Below are 22,335 nucleotides of genomic sequence, written 5' to 3' on the forward strand. Positions count from 1 at the left end.
AGGACAATATGGGGTTAAGGCCCCTTCCTTAATGACCTCCCTAAAGGCCCCATTTCCAAGTATACTTGCGCTGGGACAACTGTCTATGGACTCGTTTTTCCACTAATGTCCTTTTTCTGTCCCGGGATACCATGTTGCACTTAGGAATATGTTTTTAGATTTAAATAGATTTCACCAATTTACCTTCCAAAGTGTCCCTGCTTTGGAAGTAACATATTTCCAGCTGCGGGTCCCCCTTTCTCCACGCCCTCTTTGCCAAGCAGGTGGAAGAAGAATGAGATCTTACTGTTTAATCGGCAGCCCCTGGATGCGAGCGAGGCGGTTTCTCAGCTGGCCACCTGTTTTTCCTGGACCATGAATTGCCCATCCCTAACTCTTGACCAATTTTTTGGACCGTGGGATGAATTTTTCCTGTTGAATTGTGGGACCTAGTGACTTTGTGAGGGGTCGTGGCAGACACAGCCCCACTGGCTCACGGCAGGTGCTTTGGGTGGCAAGAATGGGAGGGTAATTTAGGACATGGGAAGGGGGCTGCTGGCAGGCGCGCTGTCCCAGATGTGAAGGGAAATCTCAGCCTCTTCTGGGCTTGGAAGCAGGGAGGCGGGTGGGCGCCGCCTCTCACTCAGTGGCTCCCAGCTTCTTCTCTTTCCACAGGTCGCTCGTTGCTCAGGCCTGCGGGGTGGACGAGGGCAGTCCTGATGGCTGCCACCCAGGCATCACCTGGCCGGTGTGTGGAATCGGGACGTGGTTCCCCCTTGATTCCCCGCACCTGCTGAACACTCACCGGTAGGCTCCTAAGCTGAATATGTGGGTGAAAGCTGGCTTCTGGGAGTCCCCACTCTGTGGGGAAGGAGAAATGCATCACACCCCCTCCTCTGACTCTGTGTTGCTTTAGGTTAGAATGACCTCACGCTCCTGACCAAGTAGCCAGGCGTCTGCTGTTCTGCACCCCTGTTTTCTCAACCCTTCACCTTTTCCCTTGTAGCCACCACCCTCTCAGTCCTCGGGACTTGGGACACCACCAACTCCTCCAGGAGGGGGCTGTGACCCCCCCCCCACCAGTGAGGGGCAGATCCTGAGGGTCTGGTCACAGTAGTGGGACGAGCACGTGACTAATTCAGGCCAATGAGAGTTAGACCTGGGGAGGACTACTTGGGGGAGCACCTTGAGGACCCTTCTTAGGGGTGGGATGTTGCTTCCAGGTCAAAACCTGCTTGGAGGCGGAAGACGTCACATCCAGGTCCTGGAGGCCCTGGGAGAGGGGTCCTAGGGCCCGCAGCTGCGGGTCGAGTTGGGTGGCAGATGTTGGGGAGTGATAGGTGTGGGAGAGGGGACTTTGGAGGCAGAGGCCAGCCACACCTAAGGGAGGGGTGCCCTCGCTGGCCTGAGCTGACCAAGGAGCTGCTGGACAGCCAGTTGGATGCCTACGTGCCAAAGGTGAAAGGACATCTGGACTCTGAGTTGATTGTCTAGGTGGCCCAGGCAGATCCTGCAAATGGGATTGAAGCCTGACCAGCTCCTGAGAGAGATTCCACTAGTAAATAGCCTCGAGATGGCAGATGGGAAGACCTGTCACAATAGGCTGTGGACTTAGTTGCCACCAGTTTGTGCATTTAGTGTCTGTTTTACTTTTTCAATATTGGATTGTATGAGCACTCTTCTGGGGAAAAAAATCTAAGCTGGTTTGATTTGGGTTTTCTGTGATTTACCACGAAAAGTGTGCTGACTCATACTGAGAGGAGGGCTAGCAAGACAGCTAAGCAGCTGTTGGGGTGCTCTGTCCTGGGTGACAGGTTATGGGATGGGACTGAGCAATCCTAAATGTCCAGTTTTTTTTTTTTAAAGATTTATTTATTTATGCATACAAGAGCTGGGGTGTAGGCCAGGGGTGCAGGGGGTGAGAGGATTCACCAGAGACAGGGTGGGGAGCAGAACAGGCAGATGCACTGAAATACACTGTGAGAGGAGCAGCAGGCGAGATAGGAGAGGTCTGCTGTGCCATGTGGGTCACCTCCCTGGCCAGGGATTGAACTCATGCTGCAGAGGTTGCTGATAGTGTGATAATGCTGAGACTTAACCCCTTGCGCCACCAGGGAGGTTCCCAAATGTCCAATTTTGACACATTTCAGGAGGGACAGGAACGAGGGGCTTGCCGATGAGTTACTCTGTGCCCATCTCTGCCTGTGCTGGGTCAGGAGTTGGACCATTTAGGGTCTGTCCTTCCTTAGTGGGGTGGAGAAGTAGAGGAAAAGCTAGAACCAGATGTTCATGCTAGATCAGGAGGAGTGGGATGCGGGGACCACGTTGGATACATCCCTACAACCAGGAGCTGGAGACGCGGCAGAAGCACCCCAGCATCAGAGAGGTTTCCAAGCACCTCCTGATGCACCTATGGTGGGAACTGGGGCCACTTGAGCCATGCTCCTTAGAATTAGCCTTTCCTTGGTACCAACTGTTAGGGGCAGGAAGGTTACCCTGTATTTTCTGATTGATTACATCATCCCAGTAAATCAATAGCTTGTGCAACTGCACATTAAGTGTGTTTTATTAGGCCAGTTCCCCTAGAATCGGAATCTGAGATCAGAGCGTGAGAGGTAAGGTTCATCTGTGAGCCAACCTTGGGGGCGATGACCGCAGCAGATGTGCAACAAACAAAGCTGGATGAATAAGTGAGTGTGTTTGAGAATAAACTGTACTGTGTGGGCAAAGTGCAAACCGTTTCGATAGTTCCCAGAATCCTAAGTATAGGCTGATGCCGTTTATGTAAACATATGAAAGTCATGGATTTATATCATTTATGGGGGGGCATGAGAGTGGTGTGTCTGGTGAGCTGCCGCTGCAGGAAGGGTTCACTCTGGGAGGGATGGAGGAGAACAGAGCACGGAGGTTTCTGTAGCAGCTTCAACAGTCTCTGTGCTATTTTTTTTCTTAAAAACTATCCTGTGGCAAATGTGTCAAAATGTTTAGATTTGTTCAAGCTGAGAGGTATGTATGGAGAGAACAGATTTTTTTTCCTTGTATGTTTGAAATATTTTATAAGAAAATCGTGTGTGTGTTGGGGGGTAACTGTCAGGGAACCCGAGAGTGGCAGGCTTGGAGCTACATCTTCTTTTCCCCGATTTCTGAGTTTTTGGAGAAGTTACTTGTTTTCCCACGTGTGACGGTTCTCTTGGGATGCCACAGCCTCTTCCCCTGAACACTCAAGAAGTTACTACTGGGCAAGAACTTTCCAGTGTTCTTTTTTTCCTAAAAACATAAATTTTATTGGCTGCTTTATTTTCAAATTTAAGTGGCTGGAGTTGACATCCCCGGCTCCCTCTCCTTCCGCGCACACATGCACAGTTTGAAGTTTGGCTTATACCTGGAGATAAACCTCAGGCTTGGAATTCCTTTGGAGTTGAACAAGGGATGACTTCATTTGCAATCTACGTGGAAAGTCCCTTTGACATTCACAGGCTTTATGACTGATGGGCTTTTGTTCTTTTTTGAAAAGATTTAATTTATTTATGCTTACAAGAACTGGGGTACAGGTCAGAGGAGCGGGGGTGAGAGGATTCGCCAGAGACAGAGCAGGGAACTGAACAGGCAGATCTACTGAAACACACTGCTGAGGGGAGCAGCGGGGGAGACAGGAGAGGTCTGCCGCTCCATGTGGTCACCTCCCTGGCCAAATTGCAGGTAAACTTGAATCTAGGGAGGTTGATATATTTACCCCTTAGCAACTTCCTTTAGGGACGCCACTGACAGTTCCTCCCTTCCAGCCATCAGCCAGGCCCTGCCTTTGTGGGACCATCCCCTGGAACCACTAAAGCGAGGAGCATGCCAGGATGCTGCCTCCTGAGGCAGGGACCAGCCACGCTGGGAGCCCGAGGGGCCCCTGGAGACCCTGGAGATCCAGAGGCCCCCTGACATTGGCTAAGGATCTGGGCCAGAGCATGGAGGGGAGAGAGGCGTGCAAAAATAAGTTCTGGTTGTGATGCAGCCTCCAAAGATGCCAGCTTGTGACCTCATTCTGTCCCCCCCCCACACTTTCTTTTTTCTATCCCTGCCCCTGCAATCCAGATGCTTGGGAGGTAGCCCCATGACCCTCAGACCAGCAGTTTCAGTCTAGAACCCTGCCAGCCTCTAAGGAGCCTTTGTTAGAATTTACAGCCAAATGTCACTGATTGGCTGGGATACCTGGCAGGAGGGGTGCAGGTAGATGATGCCATCCTTGTGCAAAGTCAGCATAATTACACCAGTCCCCTGCACATTAGACTGTATGGAGGGACCACAGAGGGTGTCTTCTATGTGGTCCCTCTTTGCTGGAAAGCAGGTTAAGTGATGCATGACTCCCCTTCAAGGGACCCCCTCAGGGTCAGAGAATCAGGAAAAGGCGCCCCTCTGGGTAGAAGCTGCTTTCAGGCACTGGCGTGGGGAAAGACTATTGACAGCTCCTTGGTGAGGAAAGAGTCCTCTCCTCCGGATGCTGCTCCTTAGCTCTCCCTGGTGGCTGGACATTCGGTGCCCACAGGCTCTCTCTTCCCTCCCTCCCTCCCTCACTCGCTCTGGGACTCAGGCTGAGCGCCCACACACTGGCTCCAGGGCTCCCCAGGCCTTTGAGGATAGACCCCCCCCCCACCACTCAGCCAAGGCTCTTACTCCTGTCCATTTCTGCTTCCTCTTCCGCCAGTCCCACCTGCAAGTCCCTCCATGCTTGCAAGTTCCCTGCCCTTGGCTGGGAGAGCCCTTGGTCCCTTCTCCTCCCACATGGTTCAAGCAAAACCTTCCCCAGGGCGTCTGGGGCACTTACCCCTGCAATGCAACACAGGCCTGCTCACCACTGCTGGGCGCTGGGGGCACAAGAGCCAGTCACACTATTGGGGGTCATGGAACCATCTATTTTATTTTAAAATTGGAAGGAAATAAAGTACTCGAAGAGTCAAAAATTTTTTTTTCTTACATTAGCAAAAACTTGCAGGGCCCCCAGAAACATTCACTCTTGGTTTAAATAAAGATGACCTGGAGGTAAAAGCAGTGGCCCTGGTGGCCACTGCCTGCCACTTCCAACAGTAGACCCAGCTGATGGGGAGCTTCTAGAGGGGGATGGAACCCCAGGAAAGTGCCAGGACAGACCTTCCTGTCCTCACCGCAGCCCAGTGCTGCTCTCCTGAATGAATGGCCTTGGGAGACGCTTGTGATCCTCGAGCCTCCATTTCTTCATCTGAGAAGTGAAACTGCATCTTCGGGTGTTTGAGGACTAAATGGGAAGTGGGGAAATGCCTGGGAACTATGGAGTTTGGAGCCAGTCCAGAGGATGTGCAGGATGTGGGCAAGGAGAGGCGGCTCAGAGGCTGTTAAAAGTGGCTCTGGCTGGCTGGGATAACTCTTTTGTTAACTAATAAAGTGACCCCATTAACACGCATAGGAGGGGAGCTGGAATGACATATGCCCCTGGTGGCTCACAGCAGCCGACCCGCTCACTGGTACCTTTGTGGGTTTTGGGTCCATCACACTTAGAGGCACGTGAAGTTACCAGATCTGTGTCTCATTTTCCCTTTGTGTGCCGGGCCTGGCACAGACCAAGGACATATGGACGACTAGACTCCCCCCCCCCCCCCGCCCCCCCCCCCCCCCCCCCGTCTCAGGCCCTCCCTGGCACCTATTGGCAAGGAGTGCAGACCTTCGTGAGAGCAAGGCCGGTGGTGGACCGCAGAGCTGTAGGGCCAGGCTCGATTTACCCAATGTGACAGCATTTGCAGGTCTTCGTGGGGACTGAGGACGGGATGGCACCCTCCGATGGAGACAGACACCCTTAGGCTCTTAGAAAATTTTAGTTTCCTGCCCTCTTCCCGGAACGCTTGGGGGTGAGCCTCGGACTTCCAAGTCCTGAAGTGTTTCCCGAGGCTCCCGAAGGGCGAGCATCGTCTCCTTTTTACCACCGTGGGTGTCTGTTAAGTCCTCAACAGTATCAGATTAGCCTGTCTCGTCGCTGCTGCGTGTCCAGCGCCCCCAAAGCCGGCGGCACACAGTAGGTGTCGGGGGAGCGCACGGCATGTCAGGATGTCCAGGGGCGCTTCCTTCCCGGTACAGCGGGGTACCTCCCGGGTGGAGAACAAAACCCACGTCCAGATAATAAGACTCCACATGGCCTCCCGCACCCTGTAATTTGGATCTCCAGGAATCGCCTTTGTTGTGGGCGACCAACCACAGGCAAAGCAGGCACCTGCTCCTCCAGCCGGTCCTCGCGGAAGGACCCCAGGCTGCCGCGCCCCTGGCTGCCTCCCGGGGTCCCTTCTCCGCGCTTCCCGGGAGCCGCTTCCCCCGCCCCCCGCCCCAGGCAGCCTGAGGCTCGCAGCCCGGGTGTGCCCCGGCGCTTCCCAGCGGCGGTGGCGCGCGTCCCCAGGCGCCGGACACCCCGCCCGGGGTCAGAGGGCTCCGGCTCCGCGGGCCGGGTGGGGGTTCTCGGGCTGTGTCAAGGGCCTCGTCTGGTCCCCCGGGCCTGCGGGGACGGGAGCCTGAGTCACGGCGGCGCACGCCCTCTCCTCCCAGCTTCCACCCGGGGGCCCCTCCGCCCCGCGCGTCGGAGCCCGGCGCAGCCGGCTCTGGGGGCTACCGCGCGCCCCCGCTTCCGGGCTGGAGTCTCCGCGGCCGCGGCCCCAGCTCCGGGGGAGCCTCGCCCGAGCTCCCCAGAGCCCGAACGAGAAGCACGAACTCCCAGCGCTCCCGGGCGGCTCCCGCGGGAGGGGGCGCGGCCGCCCCGCGGCTCCACCCTCTCCGCGGGGCCGCCGCCATCTGGGGCCCCTGCCAGTCGCGTCCGCCCCGGGGCCCGCGCCGAGCTCGCGCCGGAGGAGGCAGCCCCTGGCAGCCGCCCGGCCCTCCCCACCCGGCGATTCCCCGCCGGCGCCGGCGCGGGGAGCGGGAGCTGAGATGCCCCGAGGGGGCAGCGGCTGGAAGCCGGACCTGGGTGGAAGCGCGTTGCCGCGGACGCGGGCGCCCCTCGCCACCCCGCTGACCCCTCGGGAGCGGGGACCGGAGCTCCGGAGGCGGCGGCGAGGGCCCGCGAGGGCGGCGAGGTCCGCGCACCCCGCGACCGGGGCGGGCGCCGGCTGCGGAGCTTCGGTCCGGCGCGTCGCCTCCCGCCTCTCCCCCGCCAGCCCCCCGCGAGCTGGCAGGAGGAAATAGCGCGCGGCCCCTTTAAATTTACCCAGGAGCCCTTAAAGGAGCCCCAGGGGCCCCAGACAGGAATCCCCACCCCGGTCCAGCCCGCGCCGCCGAGCGAGCAGCAGCCGTCCGTGCGGCCGGCCGCCCGTGCATGCGCCCCGCGCCCCGGGGCCCCGCGCACCGAGCGCCCCGCGCGGGCCGCCGCCGGCCCCGCGGCCCCGCGCCCCGCCGCCCCGGGGCCCCGCTCCGCAGCGCAGCGCATGGAGCCCGGCGGGGACCACCGGAGCCGGAGCGGCGGCGGCAGGGGCGGCCCCGGGCCAGCAGCGGCCTCGGCACGGGGCCGACGGCTGCCGCCCGCGGGATCGAGCGGCGGCGCGGACCCCGAGGACGACGACGGAGGTGAGCGCCGGCGGCGGGGGCCCCGCGTGGGGGAGGGGCGGGCTGCGGCGCCGGGCTCCGGGCCCCTCTCGCCGCCGAACAAAGGGGGGGACGCGGGCAGGGCGGCCGGGGGCGCCACCTGGCGGGCGCGGCGCGCGGCTGCAGGGCCGCCGGGGTGTCCCCCCGCCCCGCGCCCGGGGTCGGCCCGCGGGCCGCGGCGGGTCTCCTCCCTCTTAAAGGGCCCGGGCCCGTCCCCAGGCCCGGCCGGCGCGCCCCGGGCCGCGGGCGCGCGGCCCCCGCCCCGCTCTCTCCGAGCCCCGGCGCGCGCCCGAACCCCCGGCCCCGCGCTGTGCCCCGGCCAGGGGTCCCCTCGGGGCCCGTCCCCGGGGAGCGGGGCCGGACCCCGCCCGGCTCGGGCGTCCCGCCGCCGGCCTCCGGCGCGCCCGGGGGGCGCAGCTGCGCCTCGAGCCCGCGGCGCCGGCCCCGCGCGGGCGCCCCCGGCACGGCTCGCCCACAAAGGCAGACGCCCCTCGGGCCCCGTCCGCGCCCGTCCCCTCCCCTCTTTTGAAAAGAATTTGCCACAATTTGTCCGCTTTACGGGACCAGCCCGCCCTCGCCGGGGCGCCGGGGCCGCTGCGGGGCGCCCCCCGCCGGGGTCCCGCCTGCAGAGCGGGGCGGCCCCGCGCGGACTTGGGAGACTCTGGCGCACCCCGGCTCCCCTCCCCGAAACTCCGGCCCCTTTTGTTTTTAAAGACTCGCGGCCCCGCCCCCCCGTCGGCTCTTAAAGGGCCCGTCCCCGCGGACGCGCGCGCTCCTGCGCCGGAGGGATGCTCGGAGGCCGGCGGCCCGCCCGGCCCCGCAGACAAAGAGCTTCGGCCCCGGCGCCGACGTGACCCCCCAGAGGTCACTAAGCCAGTTACCCGTGGAGGCAGGACTTGAACCCAGGTCTCTGACTCAGACGCCGGTGCCTCTTCATGGGCGCATGTCAGCCCCAAACCCGCAAAAACACAATGGTCACTCGGGTCCTGCCTTTTGTTTCCCCCACCCTGAGACTCTCCCCGGGGAGAGTGACCAGACCTGTCCATTCGGCTTACGTGGCCGAATGAAAGAGCCTCCAAACTGCAGGGAGGGTGGCGGACTGTCGGGGTCCCTGGTTGGCAAGAGGGAGCATCGCTGGGGTGAGTGGGCTGTTCTGCTGTCTGGGGCCCACCTCTGGCTGTTGGGCAGTGGCCAGCTCCTGGCCAGTGCAGAAAATAATTCACCAGAAAGACTTGATGGGCCGCCTGGGGGTGGCCACTCCCTCCTGCAGTGTTTGAGCAGCCAGCCCCTCTGTGGCTCCCCCCACCCCACCCATCTTCAGAGTCCTGAGCTCTCTGAGACTCGGGGAAGTCAGGGTCCTAGAAAGTCCGGTCCCCGGAGGTGTTGACAGCTTTGTCTGGGGGTCCCTCCCAAGGGTGCTTACATTTGGGAAACTGACAGGGCTTAGCACACCTCCTCCCTCCACCCCACGGGGCTCTCTGGAGGCTGTGGTTGAAGCTTTTTTGGAAAACCGGAGATGATCTTTGGGTGGGGCCCTCCTCACCGCCCAGGGGCCTCGGACGGGTGGGTCCTGTGCAGCCCTGGATACAGACAGATGCCCCCTTTGTTCTTCTCGCCCCGCTGTCCGCTCTGCTCTGGCTGCACCGCCAGCATGCTGTTCTCCTGGCCTTGTCCCTGCAGCTCTCGTCCAAAGAGGGGACCTTGCAGAGCCCACTGCCTCCTTGGCTGTCCCCTTATTTTTCAAGAAGTCGGAGCTGGTCCCTCACAGTGCCCGCGTCCTTTTGTTCTTGACTCTCTCTTAAAGGGTCCTCGCTCTTTGTGAAGGGCCAGTGTTTTGACTCCCTTTATGGCCGTGGCCATCCCTTTCCCGGCCCCATCCGCCCTCCCCCACCTCCCTTTCTTGGGGTGCAAAATCGAAGCCCAGGGTTCTTTACCTGAAATCGGAGATTGAAAACCTGTCTCCCTCTCCCCCTCTTCAGGGCCAGATCTTCAGCTGGAAGGGGGTGCCTTGGGGTCCTGGGGAAGTGCCCCCCTGCCCTCCTCCAGGGCTAGGGGACCAGCATCTTCAGGCAGGAAATACTCAGACCACTGTGAGGCCCGGGCGTCCAGGCCCGGCAAGAGCCGCATCCCCGGCCGTGACCACCGGCGCTACTACCACGACCACTGGCGGCTGGAGTACCTGATGGACTTCAACCCGGCCCGGCACGGCATGGTGTGCATGGTGTGCGGCAGCTCGCTGGCCACGCTCAAGCTCAGCACCATCAAGCGGCACATCCGCCAAAAGCACCCCTACTCCCTGCATTGGAGTCCCCGGGAGAAGGAAGTCATCAGCAACAGCTGGGATGCCCACTTGGGGCTGGGGGCCTGTGGAGAGGCCGAGGGCCTGGGGGCCCAGGGGGCTGAGGAGGAGGAGGAGGAAGAAGAAGAAGAGGAAGAGGAGGGGGCTCACCTCCAAGCTTGCCCGCCCAAGGGCCCAGGTAACGGGACACCTGGAGAGGCAGGGGTCTGGGTGGCGGGTGGGGCAAGCCGGGACTGCCCTGGCATCTCTGCCAACTAGCGGATGTTCTTGAGCCAGTCACTGCTCCTTTTCAGGGGTGGGGGTGTCTGCTCATTACCCTTATTGTGCAGTGAGGGGAACGCCAACATCCCTGACAGCTTTGACTTCGGTGGTTCTAGAAGAATCCAGACGGGGGAGGTTGGAGCGACAGGCAGGGAAGGGCTGGGAGTGGAGGGTGATGGGAAGGTGTGGTTGTGGCGTGAGGGAAGGGACTAGAATCCGGGTCTGGGGAGGAGTAAGGGAGGTCCAGGGTGTGGGGGGGCGCAGGCTTGAGGACTGGAAGGAGAAGACCGGAGAGGAGAAGAGAAAGGGGCCGAGGTTTGGCCGCAGGCTCCAAGTTGGGGAAGAGGCTGGTGGCGGACCTGGCTGTGGTGGGGGGCTCCCCCAGAGGGCCAGCATCTCAGTTCCTTCCCTCCCTCCAACCCTTTCAGGCAAAACCCCAGCTGGTGGGGGTGGCCGGCGCCAACGGCGAGGGGGCCCAGTGGCACCCCCGGCTCGGCCTCGGTGCCTCTCCGCCTCCCGGAGGGCTGGGGGCAGCAGGGGGCAGGGTGCCCGGCGCCTGGAGCGGAGGCTGAAGGAGTCCCTGCAGAACTGGTTCCGGGCAGAGTGTCTCATGGACTATGACCCGCGGGGGAACCGGCTGGTGTGCATGGCCTGTGGCCGGGCACTGCCCAGCCTGCACCTGGACGACATCCGGGCCCACGTGCTGGAGGTGCACCCCAGCTCCTTGGGGCTCAGCGGCCCCCAGCGCAGCGCCCTGCTGCAGGCCTGGGGGGGCCAGTCCGAGGCACTGTCTGAGCTCACCCAGTCCCCACCAGGTGCGAGGCCCCTCCCAGGGCCGAGACGCCCCCCATAGTAGGGCAGCAAAGTGGGGTCTGTGGTCAGGACTGGGAGGGACTCAATCCCCCTTCCACTTACTGGCTGGGGCTTCTAGCTTGGGGCCGGGGTGAGGCGCAAGGGACCCCCCTCTGCCTGGGTAAGGGCAAGCCAGCCTGCAGGCTGAGCCCCTCTCCCTCACCCCTTCCCCAACAGACGAGGACCTCGCCCCCCAGGACCTGACCAGAAAGAGCCACGACTCGGCCCCCGCTGCGGGAGCCCCCTCCTCTCGGGATCTCAGCCCCCCAGACGTAAAGGAAGAGGCTGGCGGGGTCCCTGAGAGGCCCGGGCCCGCAGAGGCGGAGGAGGAGGAGGAGCTGGAGGGCCCGAGGGGGGGGGGCCGGGGCCGCGCCCCCCGCCGCTCCCGCGAGCGCTGGCGGCTGGAGTACCTGCTGGAGCTGGACGGCGGCGCGCGCGGGCGGGTGTGCGGGGCGTGCGGGGGCGCGCTGGCCTCGCTCCGCGCCCGCCCCGTCCAGCGGCCCGTCCGCCGGCGCCCCCCGGGCTCCGCGCGCCCCGGCGGCCCGCTCCGGGCCCTCGTCGCCCGGGAGTGGAGCGAGAAGGCCGGCCAGCTGCCGGCGCTGGGGCGGCCCGGCCCCGCGCCCCCCGGGAACCCCGCCGGCCCCCGCACAGCCGCCGCCTCCGAGGCGGGGGGCGGGGCGGCGGCGGCGCCGGAGGAGCCGTGGCGGGGTGAGCCGCGGGGGGGCCGGCGCCGGCCGCGAGGGGCCCGGGCCCGGCCGCGAGCGGGGCGCGGGGCGCGCGCGGGGGCGCGGGGCCCGGGGCCGGGGGGCCCCCGCGCGCCGCCCGGCCGGCCCGCCGCCCGCCCCAACGCGGCCCTTTGTCCCTCCCCAGGCGACGCCCCGCCGTCCCCCGGGGAGCCGTCGGAGCGGCCGGCGGAGGACGACGACGAGGACGAGGACGCGCCCGAGCCGGGGGGCCTCGCCTTCCCGCCGCCGCCGCCGCCCCCGCCCCCGCCCCCGCCGCGCAGCCGCGAGCAGCGGCGGAACTACCAGCCGCGCTGGCGGGGCGAGTACCTGATGGACTACGACGGCAGCCGGCGCGGGCTGGTGTGCATGGTGTGCGGGGGCGCGCTGGCCACGCTCAAGGTGAGCACCATCAAGCGGCACATCCTGCAGGTGCACCCCTTCTCCATGGACTTCACGCCCGAGGAGCGCCAGACCATCCTGGAGGCCTACGAGGAGGCGGCGCTGCGCTGCTACGGCCACGAGGGCTTCGGGCCGCCCGCGCCGGCGCCCCGCGACGGCGGCGCGGACCTCAAGGCGGGCGCCGTGTGCCGCGCGTAGCTCGGCCGCCGCCCCCCGCGGGCCGGGCCGGCGGAGGGGGCGCGGGGGGGAGGGGCGCGGGGGGGAGGGGGGCGCCTGACCCCCGGGCCGGGGCCGCGCCTGCCCGCGCGCTCTGGGCGCGGCCGCGACGCCGGCGGCCTCCCGCGGTGGCCCGCGGAGCTGCGCCCCGGCCGCCGTCCTCGCGGGGCGGGGATGGGGCGCCCGTCAGTGTTAGGCCCGGGCGGGCGGGGCGGCGCCGGCTCCTCCCCGGCGGGGCCGCCCGGGGCCGCGTGGCGCCGGCGGGCTGGGCTCCCCGCCGGGCGCCGCTCCCGGTGCTCGGCCCCGGAGGCCCGGACTGCGGGCGGCGGCGGGGCCAGGCCCGACCCCGCGCCGGCCCCGCTCGCCGCCCGAACTGAGATTTTTGTCAAGGGATCAGCACTTTTTCCTTTGCTCCCCTCCTGCGCGGAGGCCTCCGTTTACGCAGCCAGGCGCCCCTGCCGCAGCGCCCCGTCGGCCCGAGCCGGGGCACTGGTGGTCCCGGCAGTGGGCGCTCGGCCCGGCCCCTCCCCGCCCCCCTTTGTGCGCGGTGGGCGCGCGCCGGTCCTCCGCCTCGGGGGTCTGGGGCCGGGCCTCGGCCTTCCTTTCTCTTCCCGCCGCAGCGCCCGGCCCCGGGGGGCCAGAGGGGGCCCCCATGATCTCCCAGGCAGGTCCGAGAGGGATGTGTAGATTCATTCTCCTGTGGAGAACAGGTGGCCCCGCGATCAGGCCCTTTTTGCTCTTTGTATTTTATTTTGAAACTGTATTTAATGCTTTTATATGAAGGGGAGGCACGGGAAGAGCTGTCCCCGTCACCCCTATGTGCAAATGTCTTATTTATTACGCGTGTATCAGAGATAAGCTGTGAGGCGGTGGAGGAAGGACCTAAAGGAAGGAGCAAGGACTGGGGGGGGCGACGAGAGGACCCCAAGCAGCCCACACTAATTGTGAGGCCCCAGGTCTCTCCTCCAGCCCCTGGTCCCCGCGTGGGCTCTTCTCCTAGCCAGGCTAATTCCTCTGGTCTTAAAGACTGAGGTGGGGGGGCCAGTGGGAGGGGCTGGAGGGCTGGGTTTGGAAGGGAAGAGGTCCTGGTCCCGGGGGCCAGGGGCTGCCCATGTGGGTGGAAAGCAGAGAGCAAAGAGGAAGCACTTCCTCTCAGCTGAGGGTCCCCTCGTCACCCCAGGCCAGAGCCCAAGGTTCAAGTGCCTCAGGCCCAGTCCCCTTGACGCTTCCTGATTGGGAATTGGATTTTATATCACGAATTTTATAGCATTTTTATATAATTCAACTTGTCAGCTGGAAAGACCTTGGAGATCAACTAATACCCGCCCCCTCCCACCCCTTCCACAAATAGGTAAAAAATGGAGCCCAGAAACAGAACTGGTCACACAGCCAGGTAGGAACAGCACCGAGGACTAGGGTAGAAATCTCCACTCCCTATTCAGTGTTCTTTGCACCACACCACACTGCCTCCCAGTCTCCGGCAGGTTGTAAAAATCTTCCGTTAGGCCTGCCCAAGGATGGCACATGGCAGCCGCCACAGGCCCTCACACAGTAGTGCCCCCTGGGGACAGCACAGGGCCCCCCAGTTCCCAGTGAGGGTTCCATAGGCTTGGGCTGGAGGGTGCAGGCCTCCATCAGAACCCCAGAAGAGGTCTGACTGGCCCCTGGCCCTGCGCCTCCTGCAGTAGAACGAGAACTCTGGGTGTTGTGTTCTTGGTTGTTGAGGCCACCGGGGATTCAGGAGCAGGAACGGCTGCCCTGGCCAAGAAGTGAATTCCCTGCATGTTTCTGAGACAGTATTAAAGTTTGAGCACAGGGATTGTGGCTGGCAGCAGGCTGGGCACTGCCATTCTTTTACTTTCCTCCATGCATGTTTTCAGACCCAGAATGAGTATTCTTCCACTTTTGCTATCCTGCCTGTTCAAAAGAAGTAGGTAAGTTGGGGCAACTGTTCTGATCACCCAAGCCCACTGTCCAGCTTAGGTAGGCCAGGGCAGAGTGTGGGTAGGAGCGGGCTTTCCCCTCGGCGGGCAGGGCGAGGCCTTTAGGTGCGCAGCACGGAGGCCCTCATGAAAGATAGCTGTGGGTGGCTCTCAAAGTGCAGCTACCACTCTAGGAACATAATGAAAATGTAGATTCTGGGGCCCTACCCCACAATCAGGACCTGGTGTGATGGGCCTGGCAGTCCGTGATAACTGCCCTTCACCCTCGAGGCTCCGTCTGAGCGATGGACGTGCCACCAGTGGTTCTCCTCTGCCGCCGTGGCCTCCCGGGGTAGGGGCCGGAGTGGCTGGTGGTCCCCATTCTAGGTGTGCGCCTCCTTGTCTTGGGAGTGTGACGCAAACAGGTGAAGTTTCTTCATGAGTCTTTAGTTAACGGTATGCTTGCTATTACGGCCAATATGTAAATGTTACTCTGAAACATATTTATATACCATATTAGTGACATTATTCAAACATTTGTATGTGTATTTGTGAAATTGTTTGCATCAGTTATTTTTAAATTTCAGCCTAAGTTTTCTAAGAGGTATGTTGAGTAAGTTTTTAAAATCCAGCCTAAGGGTCACGGCAGCCTTAGTCTTGGGGAGGCGACACATCCTTTCAGTGAAGACCTGAGGCTCGCGCTCTCCATGGTGGCTGGCTCCATCCCAGCAGTGTGAGGGATTCAGAGGTTGTGGGCGGGGTAGGCTGGACAGCAGAGCCCGCTGGCCCGGTCCATTCCTCCTGATTGTTCTCCTAAGGCCACCTCTTAGACGGTCTCTTACTTCCTTGCAGAAGCCAAATGCTTTGCTCTCCTATGGAAACTTTGCAATCTTGGGAATCATTACACCAGTATCAACTATTAGCCACTTTTTTTAAAGCCTCAAAGTGGAGTGGGGATGGGGGCCAGTGGAGCCCTTGTTTGGTTCTTACTTTGCTCAAATTGTGTATAAAGAATAAAGTTAGCAGAATGACACCACAGTCATTGGTTTTTCTTTTATTAATACCACATCAATATGCAGTTTTACAGGAACCAAGATTCAAGCTCCTTAGGTGCTACTGTGTTTTTAGGTTGCACGCACATACACGCAGTTTCATTAGTAACTTTTCACCTATAGGTTTTTCTTAAAAAAAAAAAAAAATCCTGTGTGTGGCACAAAGATCTGTCCAATAATCTAAACACAGCAGTAATAAAACAAACAAGCTAGGTGTGAAGCTTCCAGTGCAGAAAAAGGTCCTTTGGAGGGAAGCCACGCGATGACCAATGACCCGGGCACTGGCTTCCTGGGAGGGCGAGGGCGGAGAAGGCGCTTCCTACTGTGACATGAAATCAGCTTAAAAATTCCAAGGGGAAGAAGAGAAATAAGAGAATGGAGTAAGGCAAGGGTACCTCTTCCCACTTAAATCCCTAAGTAGCTGCTCCCTCCTCAGCAGAACATCACGACTCTCCACAGAGTTGCTTGGGGCCCCTCCCGTAGCCCTTCAGCCACCTGCGATGTTGCCTCTGGGTTACCACGACCAAGAGGCACAGCCCGCAGGAGCGCACAGATGACTTTTCTCAAGTTTACATCATTTTCACATTGGGAGGGGAGGAAGACACTTTCTTACATGGGAATGAGACTCCCAGTCGCCAACCAGCTGCTGCCCACGTGAGCTGTTCTGTTGTCTTTCAATCGTGCACCGAGCCACCACCATAATCTGGCCCTGCTGGTGACCTAACTTAAAGCTTCTCGAAAAACACCCTAAAAAGGATCACCTTGGGCCATGGGCAAGGTGCTGAGACATTTATGTGCCTGAAAACGAAAGGAACCATCAAAACAACATAGCCATAAGCTAGCCTCAAAGTTTAAACTCCAAATGACCCACAAAAATGCACCTCACTACACTGGCTTGTGGCCGCCTAACCGCAGACACACACGCCTCCTTTCCAGCCGGCTGCTAGGCTGTGGTCCTTAGGATAAAGTGACAGCCCAGGTTAAAGATGGAGCATGTGAAGGAGGAAGCTGTAGGGAAAAGATGAAAGAAAAAAGGCCTTTTGTGTTTCTGCAGTTCACTTCTGGAGAACGTTCCCCCCACTCGGACTGAGATAGGATTACAAAAACTCGGTAACGGAGGAGCCCACATGCAGGTTTTTTTCTCTAACAAGTTTACAGCAGTGTACAGCAGTTACAGACATTTATTTCATAATAAGAAAAGTACAACCATATTTATTAACCTTGAGGGGAGGGGGGTAGGGGAGAGGGAAGAAAGCACATTCTGGAACGAGTCCTCGAACTAACTCAGAACTGGTGTCCAAAAGAAACGACACAAACACCCCCTTCCCCACAGGGAGCGCTCCTTTCCCGGGGAGGCCGGGAGGGATGCGGGTCCCAGCGGCCCGGCTGCCTCCTCTCCAGCGCCACTTTCTGCTTCCACTCTCGGTTATGGGACGCCAGTCCGAGTCAGGAGCGAGCACTATCCCCTATGCGTTATTCACAGAGTTGAAAGTTCTATCAGTACGAGGAGGAATATTAGGACTAGCTGCTTACATCGTGGGGCGGGAAGCCGAGATCAGAGGGCAGCACAAAAAAATCCCCAAAAAACAACCCCAAAACCCATGGGAAGGAATTCAACTCTTACCCCAAGATCATGTCTTCATAAGTTAATCATTTTCTTAACTTAAAAATAAGAGCAAAACTATGAAGGGAAGCTGTGTAAGACACGCTTCTGAAAACTGGATGGAAGCAGCCCAGGGATGTGTCTCCTCTCACAATCTCGTGTACCTCCAATCCTTCCCCTTTCAAGCTACAAGGAAAAGCTCCACCACCGGTAAGGTATTAGTTATCCTATTAATTTGATTCTTTCTTTATTCTCTTGGGTTCTAAGATATCAGTTCTTTTTTTTTTTTTCTTTAAGTCCAACGATTCTTGTGCTTGATGCGCAGGGAAAAGGGAAAGGAGGGAGAAACACCAAATGAAAATAACAAGCTTGGAACACAGGCTCAAGCTGACACTGAGCAGTTCCTTCATAGAACAAGTAACAACATTGTAACTATTAAATGGTGTTTTAGTAACTGTTGAATTTCGGGTTTCCATGTACTTATTCTGCCTTTTTTTTGGCGATTCCAGGGAGTTTTGCTTGGAGCCTATTGAGGAAAAAGAGAAAAAAAGGTAAAACGGGCATTTGTTTTAGATTTTTATTTTAACAGTGACACTAGAAGACAGGGCTGGCCTTGCTGGAGCACTGTGAACACTGTTTCCCCACTTCACAGGATTTACTCTGGATAAAAAGAGGCAGTGGCAAGTCTGGCCTGGGATGAGCCTGAGGGTGCCACGAAGGCCTACTGCCTATCCTCTTTCACTGCCCAGAACCTTCTAGGTGCCTCCCTGGGGTTTCCAGAGAACAAGGGGTATCTGGACAGGATACCTGCTGACTGTGCCAGACACACTGGCAGTACAAGAGTCTGTTTCTCTGGGAATGCCAGGTTACCTGCTAGTGCCACAAAAGGAACCAGCAGTTAAGTGTAAAGAGACAAACAAACAAAAGGCCCAAACTATCAAAACTGGCAGTAGTTCCCAGACCTTCACAGGGCACCAGAACGGCCAGTTATTCTGGCAAAAGTTTTCCAAAATCATTAGGGTTACCCATCACTGAGATTATTCTTACCCTACAGCTAATGTCAAACCTACTCTCCACAAATGTTACCTCCCCCAGCAGGGGCCCCCAGTCAGCTCAGTGCTGACTGGTTCATTAGGTTTACAGCCAAACTCCCGCCACCCTTCACAACTGAGGTGAACAGCAACACACACATGCACGCACGCACACACGCGCGTGCTGCTAAGTGCTTGCTCCAATGCATAAAAAGCAAAAGAGTAGGTGCAGGTCCTGGCATCAAGCCAGAGCTGTTTGGACACAGTTACATGTCCTCTTATCAAGTCTGAAAAATGCACTAAAATACAGGTGTGTGGAAAGGGGCTAGGGTTGAAGGGACACACAAAAGGGATTTAATGGTTTCTGATGTTTTGTGTCTTAACATCTGAAGAAAATATGGAAAAATGTTAACATTTTACTTGAAGTGTTAGGTTCTTAATATCTGCTATAAACAATACAAAATAAGAAAATGGTTCCTTGACATAGAGTTATAAGTGTCTCAATGTTTTATTACTTGATTATTGATTTAAAAAAAGAAAAGAGAGGTTTGGTAGTCTTAAAAAAAGAGGCAGTATTGAACCTTAAGTCACTTGTTTACTAGGACTTCTACTCTTGAAAAGAGAGGGAAGTATGCCTTAAAACTGACAGAGATGAAGAAAGCAGATGAAGGTGGAGACTGCAACCACTAACATCTAAAGCCAGTCAAAAAGGCAGAGTGGCCCTGATTTTAATCTACAACACAAAGGATGCTTTTTGAAGCAGCAGACTAAATGATTTCTAGTGAAATCAAATAATTGAATTGAATCATGTTCTCTGTCATCAGCATTTTACACAGGAGACTAACCCTAACGGGGGGTACGTTGTCATGATGAAATGGGTTGTATAAGTGCACTTACTTTTCAACAATCGACTTCGTCTGATCACGGACGATGCCAACATAGTGATCAATCTGGGTCTTTAAGGAAGGAGAGCAACTCAGTTGTGGCAACATACAGATGAACAATTTCCCCAAAGGTAATGTGCTTTTGTCTAATTTAACCATTTAAAAAAAAAACCCACTAAATGAAAAATAATGCCTAGTTTTTAAAAGTATTTTAAAAAAACTTAAATTTTTAGACTTCAAATTATGCCATAAATGCCCCAAACGCTATTAAAAAGTAAAAGCCACTTGTTTCTTTTGCAGAGTTTAAGTCCTACTTGCTAGGACTTTCCTCTAGACACAGTTTTCTGAGTACTAGGAACTGTGTGTCTAGTTTATTTTCTATAATCACAAATGTGTCATGGTTTTTGAGTAAGACTAATTTTTAATACCAAAATAGCAAAAATAGGAAGTCTTCAATGGAGGAGTTAATCCATGGAGAATAACCTCATAGTGCCTAGTATACTCTAGACAACAACCCATAAGCATATGTCATGCTCACACTGATGGAATCCCATAATAGCCTCAATGGGCTTTACCTTTCTTTTAGAAACCCAGCACTTATTTATTTAACCATTTTTTCACATTTTCTTGTAAAGATTTATTTTTATTCATTTATGCATACATAAAGAACTGGGGTATAGGATCTCCCTGGTGGAGCAGGGGTTGAAGACACAGCACTGTCAAGCCATCACCAGCCACTGCATCACGAGTTCGAACCCCGGCTGGCCAGGGAGCTGACCCACATGGTGCTGCAGACCTCTCCTGTCTTGCCTGCTGCTCCCCTCAGCAGTATATTTCAGTTCAATCTTCTCATCCCCCCCGCTCCTCTGGCCTACACCCCAGTTCTTGTATGCATAAATAAATCAATCTTTTAAAAAAAAGAATTGGGGTGTAGGCCAGAGCTGGGGGTGAGAGGATTCACCAGAGACAGAGTGGGGAACAGAATAGGCAGATCCACTGAAACACACTGCTGAGGGGGGCAGTGGGCAAGACAGGAGAGGTCTGCTGCGCCACATGGGTCACCTCCCTGGCTGGGGAGTGCTGCAGTGGCTGGTGACAGTTTGACAGCACTAACTTTAAACCCCTGCACCACCAGGGAGGCCCTCAAGTTCTTTTCTTAAATAGATAATGTGATAAAACTCAAAAGGTACACTACAAGGAATAGAAAGTAAGTATCCTTACTACCCTCATCTCTCCTAGACACTCAGTTTCTTTCTTGGAGGAAACACTATTATTAGTTCCTTACAAGCACTTAACAAAATTAGATGGCAGAAATTAGAAAAAGATTTCAATGCCTAAAAAAATGAACTAAAACTAGTCATGTATCAGCTGGTTTATCTGATTTGAAGCAGACAAGTGCTTACCTTGTACTTCTCATAGACGATTGGGACACTGAACACGAGCAGTTCAGCTGTAAGAGAACAGTGGGACACGGCACGAGTGAATGTGAATGTCACAAAGTCTCAAAGGACACATTTTCCTTCATGAAATACAGGAAATATAAATCTTCAATATGAGAAATTCAGGGTGTAGTTCTGAATTTAAGAATAGCTATTTTCCTCGTAAAATATAAGGAAATAGATCTTGAATCAAAAACTCCTGGCTAGAATTCTCAATTAAAGGATAGTGAAATATAGCTACCAGGCTGCCTTCTTATACCACAACAATTTCCAATTTATGAAAACAATTTCTACAAAGAAAGATCCCATATTTAAGGCAAATCTACACGATTCTCCTTTACTTCTAGCTGTTTTAGTATTTCTTTGTAGTTAGGACTAGCTCTTAAGCCTGTGATTCTCCACTATCAAGTCTGAGGTCCCCACAGATGTTAAAGGTTGGGCCACGTGGAAGGAGAAGAGTCATGCTGGGCACTCACTTTACTCTGACTCCTACCAATTACTTCAAAGAACATGGAGAAATTCTTCCTGCCACCTTACCAAGGATGAGAAGGGTGATTCCATTGAAAACGGCACCGACATAGGTCATCAGCCACATGAAGACAGCCAGCTGTGAAGGCCAACATTAGGGGTAAAAGCAGGAGTTATCAGAACACAAAACTGAGGTTAACTGATGTCATTCTCTGCTAGCTAATTAAGTCTGCATAGATTTAGTGGTAATTTCAAAATGAAAGTTACCTGTACATCTGAGGGTGCATAGAGAATTCTGTTGTTCTCTTAGGCCAAAAGACAAATTGTAACTCTATTTGTCAATTCATTATCACTGTTGTGATGTTATTTCTCTGAGGGCAGGAGATGCCTCCTCTATAGACTCCCATCCCCATTTTATAGGCTGAGATAAGCATGTATTGTTTTGTCTGATAAAACCCTGTGTTCAGTTTTTCCTCCGACTACAGGACCCAGGTCCCTTGCTTCCCTTCGCCTCACCACCAAACATTATAGAAGGAACTAACCTTCAAGGAGTCAACCAGATCTTCCACCAGAAAGAGACGAATAATGAGCTTCAGGGCCCTGTTGACATGCACCATGGCGGCGTTCACGTAATTGTGGAAGGCTTCTGAGGACAGAGTGATGTCCACATCCAGGTATGCTCTTCCAGAAGAAGAAACAACAGTCATTTATTTCACATGGAAGGAGATTTCTTCCTATTAGCATAGCGGTTGTTCACAGTATGAAATTCCTCCAAAGGTATGTTTTAGAAATCTGGAGGGGCAGTTTTTTGCTGCCATAGGATGGCACAAATATGCCAGATGTCTGAAAGTTTGGGGTAGTCATGCCCAATAAAGAACTCTTCTATGTCCTGTGTAACTTTCACTGCCTCACCAGATACGCTTGTTGGTGAACCTATTTAGAATTATCAGGAGCCATGACATACAAAAGCAAGGCATTTCTTCCTTCCATTTTACTATGTCCTGAATTTCCTAAAACTGCATTCTTTTAATGCTAAAACTTTACTAAGAGTTCTACACTATTTTGGAAAAACTACAGCTGGAGATTATATGAAGGAACAAATACATGAAGTCTTTATTATTCTGGGGGGAGCATGATCATGTCCAAGCCATTCAATATTGACCGAAATACATTATTTTATTATAAATGGCTATTTTATCACTCCTTTATTTAGTTACGATCTATTTTTGAAATAATATTTACAGATATATACATATTTCATATCAAAATGAAAAAGAAGGTAGTATGGTGCTAAAAAACCCACAGGAGGCCAGAGATAGTAAGCGCTGTCCTAGATGCTCTTCTGGCCCCACCTGGCTTAGGAACCCAGATGTTCCTCTTTGGCCTTAAACAGTGTGAACCTGGGCCTCCCCGGTGGCGCAGCGGTTGAGCGCTGGGTTGCGAAGCTGCCCGCGGCCTCTGCGGCGCCGGTTCGATCCCCGGCTGCTCCCCGGCCACCACAGGAGGGTCCCACATGGCGCGCAGACCTCTCCTGCCGCCCGCTGCTCCCCTCAGCAGTGTACTTCGGTCCTTCTGCCTGCTCTGCTCCCCGCTCTGGCTCTGGTGAATTCTCTCACCCTCCCGC

General features: G+C 56.5%; 2 protein-coding genes across 6 annotated transcripts in view; one reads left to right on the plus strand and one right to left on the minus strand.

Moving 5' to 3' along the window:
• Positions 1–7,403: 7,403 nt before the first annotated feature.
• Positions 7,404–12,294, plus strand: ZFTA (zinc finger translocation associated; the record flags this gene model as incomplete). Of its 2 annotated transcripts, XM_084239874.1 has the most annotated exons (5): positions 7,404–7,542; positions 9,540–10,037; positions 10,549–10,935; positions 11,150–11,680; positions 11,843–12,294. In XM_084239874.1, the coding sequence occupies 5 exons, from the start codon at positions 7,404–7,406 to the stop codon at positions 12,292–12,294; spliced, it is 2,007 nt and encodes a 668-aa protein (XP_084096000.1). The 2 variants fall into 2 exon arrangements, with proteins under 2 accessions (XP_084096000.1, XP_084096001.1); XM_084239875.1 differs by lacking the exons at positions 10,549–10,935; positions 11,150–11,680.
• A 4,858-nt stretch (positions 12,295–17,152) lies between these two features.
• Positions 17,153–22,335, minus strand: part of RTN3 (reticulon 3) — a 45,456-nt gene continuing 40,273 nt past the window's right edge. For 3 of the 4 annotated variants that reach the window (XM_084230379.1, XM_084230377.1, XM_084230378.1), the window contains 5 exons: positions 21,254–21,392; positions 20,781–20,850; positions 20,208–20,254; positions 18,818–18,876; positions 17,252–17,415 (listed from right to left, as the gene is read on the minus strand). In XM_084230379.1, the coding sequence (XP_084086505.1) occupies positions 17,370–17,415; positions 18,818–18,876; positions 20,208–20,254; positions 20,781–20,850; positions 21,254–21,392 (361 nt within the window). In that variant the 3' untranslated portion in view covers positions 17,252–17,369. Of the gene's footprint in view, positions 17,416–18,817; positions 18,877–20,207; positions 20,255–20,780; positions 20,851–21,253; positions 21,393–22,335 lie in introns of all 4 variants that reach the window. The other variant, XM_084230380.1, reaches the window with a different exon arrangement.

Source organism: Talpa europaea, assembly GCF_964194135.1.
Source record: "Talpa europaea genome assembly, chromosome: 1".
Classification (NCBI taxonomy): Eukaryota; Metazoa; Chordata; class Mammalia; order Eulipotyphla; family Talpidae; genus Talpa; species Talpa europaea.